The sequence below is a fragment of the Sesamum indicum genome, linkage group LG7 (assembly GCF_026168435.1).
Source record: "Sesamum indicum cultivar Baizhima isolate 11 linkage group LG7, ASM2616843v1, whole genome shotgun sequence".
Classification (NCBI taxonomy): domain Eukaryota; kingdom Viridiplantae; phylum Streptophyta; class Magnoliopsida; order Lamiales; family Pedaliaceae; genus Sesamum; species Sesamum indicum.
Window position 1 is genome coordinate 6715405 of NC_142663.1, and position 7560 is coordinate 6722964.

General features: G+C 33.5%; 1 protein-coding gene across 1 annotated transcript; it reads left to right on the plus strand.

Annotated features, from left to right (window-relative positions):
• Positions 1-5488: 5488 nt before the first annotated feature.
• On the plus strand, positions 5489-6965 carry LOC105166300 (putative galacturonosyltransferase-like 1). The gene has a single exon (XM_020695258.2). The coding sequence runs from the start codon at positions 5528-5530 to the stop codon at positions 6671-6673; it is 1146 nt and encodes a 381-aa protein (XP_020550917.2). The 5' UTR covers positions 5489-5527; the 3' UTR covers positions 6674-6965.
• The last annotated feature ends 595 nt before the right edge of the window (positions 6966-7560 follow it).

The following is a 7560-nucleotide window of genomic DNA, read 5'->3' on the forward strand; positions in this document are numbered from 1 at the left end:
TTATAATTATCTTTTTGGCTTTTTTGTTTGTTCAACTTTGAACAATACAATTTATATTTAAATATTCTTTATTTTTGTTACATAAACATGAATATGCTATTACTTTGAAATTTCATCATGGAAGCACCTCCAACAGTAACGTCTAATCATTTCTGCCGTTAAAAATTGATGGTAAAAGTTGCGGAGGACTAACTTGAAATTTTTTTAATTAAAATGGGACCAAAATAGAAATTCCATAAAATGTGGGACTAAAAAGAAAACGTGTCTTCTTTATGAGACAAAAAGAAAGTAATTTAGCCTTGTGGTGGGCTAAGACGATGAGTTTAATTTGAAGGTTTAATTAAAAGTAACCATTATGGTTCACTGGTGAAGGAGTTTAGACATAACAATCTAACATTGGCTAGCGTCGTTCGCATTTTTTTAGAACTAGATCGTGAGACTCTTACAGAATCAAAGCAAATAATACATCACAAAATAAAACACCAGTCAAATAATAAAGGGTATCACAACCTAAACAAGCTATGTACGTTGTTGAGGACGAAAAAACCCTAGCTCAGTTGGAAAGAGAAAATACATATTTTGTGTAAACACTCATTGCCTGTTGTTTTCTCGTAACCAAGAACAGAAATCTCTGGAGTCAAATGTAATAATATTGGTAAAGTGGGAAAAGGGTTTTTGCACACAGTACACCTACTAATTAATTGTCCGTGTTTCAGCTTTTCTATACATATATATATGTATATATCATACAAGGGAAAGGAGAAAGATCCTAGCACGATCATCATCATGCATCACTCTATATATGCTTTTGACAAATTCTTTACCCGACAACATATATATATATATATATATATATATTTTCTTGCAGTAATGATTTTTGTCTGTATCTTTGCCCTCGTAGGCAGCTTATAATGTTTCTCCTATGATTCATTATTAATTTGATGTATAGATGAGCCCGCAATTTGTATCATTGATAAATAATAGGTATAATTATATTTACAAATTTTGATTTATAATTTATTTACATAAATCACTTTTATTTTTTTAAGATAATTACATATATATTCATCAAAATGTTAATATCACTTATAAAAATCATTCCTAACTTTTTTTAAAATTACACGCACCCCTCCTGAAAGCGTCGGTATCATTATACAAATTATTCCTATTTTTTGGCTGTCAGAAGTAGTTTTTATAATTATGTTAAAAATAAAGGTGGTTTGTGTAAGTAGACCATAAGTCAGTGGATGTATATATAATTATCCCTAAATAATAATATGTTCGAAGGACATGAGAATTTCATTTTTACTTCTGTAATTATAGTCATTTGTCACTTTAATTTTATAATTTGTTATGATTGTAGAATGGTCGTTCACCTTTTTTAATTCGCGATTTTTAGGACAAAATTGGTCGGAATTATGATGTCACTTTCCTGCCATCTTTAAAAAATTCAAGCGAATTTTGACCTAATTAAAATTACGAATTAAAAAAAGTGAAGAACCAATTTACAACCCTAACAAATTACATGACTACTCGGGATGAAAAAGTGCAATCAAACCAATAATTAAATTGATTGTCCCGACTCTCCCTCCAGTTTCCCACCACATCAATTAAATCTTTTAGATTTAAAAAAAAATGTTACTTCACTAACATTCTTTTTTTTTTTAAAAAAAAAAATTGTTTTCTAGAACAAGAATGATAATTTTATTTTCTAGGTAATCATTTGTCATAATCCCACAACCTCAACCACCAGACCAAGAACCTGATCGCTAACACTTCCTCAGTACCAATTCTTGAAAAATGATAGAAAATTGAAAGATGAACGCACTTAAGTTGTGGTGTCAATTTTGGAAAACTTGCAAGGCTCTCTCTATATTGCATCCTCAATCTGCAAACAACGTAAAAATGAGCATTCTTTGAAATCAAGAATTAGTGGGAAGAAAAGTTACCCATTTTTGTCACCAAGAAATGAGGTTAGATAGAGCATTATTGTCATCCACCGTAACATGTCAACATACGGACAGAAGAAGTATCCTCCTCAACAAACCATCCACTTTCAAACTCTTACAACTTTAGTGTCTGAAAATTAAATACTAAATTCGTGGGGCCAAATTGGACCGTGTGTGCTTTTCAGACTTCATTAGTTGGAAAAAAATAGGATGTGGGGTTTGATTTATATTCTTGGAGAATTTTCTGGGATACTTCTATCTGCTCCTACTCCGTACATCTGCCCTCGTACGTCGTGTGGGTTGGCTACCTAGTTTGTCAAATAATTATTAACAGTTTCGAATTTTGAACATTATTTTGGCCTTCTTTGGTTGACGTTCTAGAACAGGAATCACTAGGAAAAAAAAAAAATGGTATTAATTGTTTATATTCTAATCGTGATGGATTAAAAATGATGGTAAATGATTATTATTAGGAATAATTACACTTTTTTCTCTTGAGATTTAGTATAATTATACGTACACTCTCTGTGATTTGAGAAATTACATCTAGCATTTTTGAGGAGGTATATCTTCACCGTTATACGGATAGTTTACTTTTTATGATCAAATTACTGTCATACGGCTTCACACGTTAATGGATTATTTGACCTGCAATAAGTTAGTAATCAGTCAACCGAGAGTAAATGTCGATTTTCGTTCAGTTGTTTTGTGAATATCAGCAAATGTAGTAAGTTTTGACTAATGGAAGGATTTATTTGTTAGACGGAAGCAAACTTCAAGAGTGCTATAGAGAGTCTACGTGTAACTACAACAAATTTCAGGAGAGGGGAGTGTAATTATCCCTTATTATTAAATATAGTCAAATAAAATCGATGCAAAAATTTATCTTATTCACTGTGACAAACATTTTAGCCACGGCAATAACATTCACCATGACTTTTTAGCCATAAAAAATTATTTTAGTAAACCCCGTTAAAACTATGACCAATAAACATTATGTTGTCGTGGTCAATAATTATTTATAATAATTAGTTATTTTTAATTATAAACAATTAATCATAATTAAATATTGTATATGTTGTAGGGAATGAATGGATGAAAATTCTTGGATGAAATCTAAGTCTATGGTTAATTGATATCTAGTTTGGAGTTAAATTGAGAATATCGATCAATTTAAATGAATTATTCTTTTGTCGATGTGACTACGTATAAATATTTATTTGGGTGATGTTAGTATTTTGAGAAATCGTGTCGGTGTTTATCCTAATTCAGAATAATTTTAGAACCTGTCACAAAAGAAAGATCGTTCGGATTGTTACGATAGTTTTCGACAAAAACCTTTCAATATTTAAGTCAATTTAAATTTTTTATGAGTAAATCTGAGGGATGAGATCTCTGGGTATTAGAAAAAAAATTATTATTGACTATAATATTATTTATTATGAATTGATATCATGATAAATAATTATTATTAATCAAGATTAAATAAAATCAACAAAAAATTTTAGATTATCTCTCGTTGAAAGTATTTTTTTTACTATGGCTATGAGTCATATAAAATATTTTTACCATAATTTTTAGTCATGACAAATTTATTAGCTACACTCGTAAAAAACACGGCTATATATCAACCATTACATGACTGTTAGCCACAACAATTAACCATGATTAAATATTTTCCGTGCAAAATTTATGGGTCTGGTAGACCCGACTCAATTGCGATATTATAATTCTTCTAGGGTATACCAATTGAATTAATTTTTTTTTGTAAAATTTTCAGATCTAAGCATTGTTTGAATTGAGACACACGGAATCTATTGATTATAAGTCCAAATTTAAGGTTGTTTCTTGCCACTCTTTTGTTCTAAGATTAATGATGAAGCTTAGCAGTAGCTTAAATTTGTAAAATGAATTACGATATGATTATTATTGTTGATGTTATTATTACATCTTATCCCTATATAAAAAAAATAATTATTCTCTATATTATAAATCACTACGACTTAAATTTCGTATCAATATTTTGTACCACGATCATCAGATAAAATTGATGGAAAAATTTAAATTTTAATCACGGTCAATCAACATCAATAAGGGTAGACTTATGGTTAGAATATTTGCCACAGCTTTTAGCTATAGCAAATATTTTGGTCTTTTTACAAGAACAATGATTAATAACCATTGTGTAATCATGATTAGTTGGTATCCGTCATAATTTTTTATTTTTAACCATAGTAATTAATTGTATTGAAAAATTATATTTCTTCTAGTTTGTAGTGCTACGAATGAATGATATTATGACAACTAATGGCACTTTTAGCCCTTGAGGTTTGCCTAAATTCCAAATACCTCCAAAAAGATTGACTCTATAATAATAAAATCATATTTTGCTCGCAACTTTTACATTTTATGGGTAATGATTACACTAATACGTTATTAAATTGAGTAATACATTTAATTTATCGATATATTAATGTAACAATGAATAATTAAATAAATTATAATAATTTCACATAATAACAAAGAATAAAACAATTTATTAATTTCTTGGTTATTTTACCTTTGGAAAGAAAAAAAAAAAGTAGCTTTCTTCTTTCTTGCTCTCGTCTGGTTCCTATCATGACAACATATTTAGGAATTGCTAACATCATGCAACAACCTCCTGAAATTACTGTCCGAATCTTTTATTGTAAGTTAATATTACATTTAGATTTTATTATACATGTGCTATGTGTATAATATAATTTTTGAAATGTATAAACTATTTCATTATCTATATTCATGATTATTGTCATATTTAAAAAAGAAAATTCGTAGTAAATAATTTTTAATTACTTTTACAGTTGGTCGTAATTTTCACAAGTGTGACTAAAGATTTGTCGTGACTAATGAATCATGGCAAAAATAGTCCATAGTGAATCATTCTAATGTTTTACTTGATTTTTATTTAATAATAATTAAAAATAATTATTATTTTTTTCTAGTGTGTGGAGTGAAATATAAAAAATGAAAGGAATTTAAATTCAAAATTTCAAATTGGTGAAATTAAAACTAAAAATCCTGTCCCCTCAGGGTATGGCTAATGCTAGTTGCCACCACCTCAAAAGCAAAGACTTTACTTACTCCCTGTCGTCACCACCATGCAAACTTTTGATATTTTCATAAGCCGTACCCCACCCCCACCCCCCATCACCATGCATTTTTGTTCTTTCACCCATGTTTTAACCTTTTCCATGATTGGTTACTGCAATCTAAATATAAAAGAGAATCAATCACAGGGGCCCCATTTCAAAAAAATAGAAAAAACGCGCAGAATTTCAATCTCTCACTCGATATTAGTGAATAATGTAGAACATGTATGAAAATTCCTATTGAAAATCTTTGACTTAGCCACCCCCCCCCCCCCACCCCCGGGCCAGCCATCCAGCTATGTTATTGCAACCCCTCCAATTTTTTAAGTACCAAAAGCGTGTTCTTTAACTTCAAACTCAATTCAACACTCGCCCCCCCCCCCTACCCGGGATGTAATAAATCCCAGACCCTCCCTCCCAATTGGCCAAAATCTAAGATCCCTCCACATGAAGAGGCCTAGACGACAACTCTTCTCTCTCTTTCTCACTATGTACATTTTCTTGTTTCTTACCATTTCTTGTCTAGCACAACAACCTGATGTTAGAACCTCAATCCCGCAACGGTTTAGAGAAGCCCCGAAGTTCTACAATGCTCCCGAGTGCCCTTCCATCCTCGGCAGAATCGATAACATCGGCAGCACCGATGATGCTAAAGACCTCAACGCCAACGACAACAGCGATGATGATAACAATGACAAGAACGACAAGTTCGTATGTTCTAATGATGCCGTCCACATTGCAATGACCCTCGATGCGGCCTACATCCGGGGCTCGATGGCGGCGATCCTCTCCACACTCCAGCACACCTCCTGCCCGCAAAATGTTTTCTTTCACTTCGTTGCATCTGCCTCGGCTGACGCGTCCCTCCTACGCGCCACCATCTCCGCCTCCTTCCCCTACCTCAACTTCAAAATCTACCGCTTCCAAGACTCGGCCGTGGCGGGGCTCATCTCCACCTCCATCCGCTCCGCTCTCGACTGCCCCCTCAACTACGCCCGTAGCTACCTGGCCGACCTCCTGCCCACGTGCGTCCGCCGTGTGGTTTATCTCGACTCTGATTTGGTCCTTGTCGACGACATTGCGAAGCTCGCCGCCATCCCGCTGGGCGCAGAGAAAGTCCTGGCGGCGCCGGAGTACTGCAATGCCAATTTCACCTCCTACTTCACCCCCACATTCTGGTCGAATCCTTCTCTCTCCCTGACCTTCGCGAACCGGAAAGCGTGCTACTTCAACACCGGAGTGATGGTGATCGATCTGGAGCGATGGCGGGCCGGCGATTACACGACGAAGATCGAGGAGTGGATGGAGTTGCAGAAGCGAATGAGGATCTACGAATTGGGGTCTTTGCCGCCATTCTTGCTGGTTTTTGCCGGAAACATAGCGGCTGTGGATCACAGATGGAATCAGCACGGGCTCGGAGGAGACAACTTTCGCGGGCTTTGCCGTGATTTGCATCCAGGCCCAGTGAGCCTGCTCCACTGGAGCGGGAAAGGGAAGCCATGGGCGAGGCTTGACGCAAGCAGGCCCTGCCCGTTGGATGCGCTATGGGCACCGTACGATCTGTTGAAACCCCCGTATTCGTTTGATTCTTGATGTGAAGGTCAATCCATGGCGGATATTCATGGAAGTGTACAGGAAGAGATCGATCGATGAGTACTGTATCTATATGTGGGCGTACAAACCTATAGATACACAATTACTTGCTGAAATACATACGTATATGATCAATTCATGTCAGGGAGGGGAATTTTCGTGTTTGTAAATTTTGGCCGGGGCCCCTCCTCATCACTGTAGCTATAGTGAGCTTCTTCTGCAATATTCATCAATTCTGTAATTTCTAATAATAATTACAATACCCAAAAATAATATTAATTTCTTGAATATATATGATCTTCTTGCTACTCATTTCATCAATTTTCCCAATTCAGTTTATTTTTCTTGATTAATTGAATTAATTAATGTTTAATTTCTGCAATTCTTTGTGTTTTCCTGCTCAAAATTTCTAGCTCGATCTGGATACAATTAAATTGAAATGGGCAAACTTATATATTTTTGATACTGTAATTATTGACAGCAAGTATTTTTTGTTCAATAATTTACATATTTAATTATTTTCTTTATAAACTTAGTGTTGAATACACTATTTAATTATTTGATTTGTTATAATAAAAAAATATTTATAATTATGATATACTTTTGAAAGTTGATTGTAATTTACCCTATTTTTAAAGTATATATTCGATTTTGGAAAGTGAGATGTCTTCGGGAGTAAGGATGTTCATTAAATGAATCAACATGGGGAGTTTTCATCACTAATTAAGCTAAATTAAGTCTAATAAATAAATATAAATATTTTTTCGGTGCATCTCTTCAATCGATAAATGATGTCAACTTACATCTGGCATCTCACACTCGACTAAAAAAAAGAAATTGATTTCTTTTATAAAGATTGGGTTAAAAGAAAAAGAAAATAAAATAAA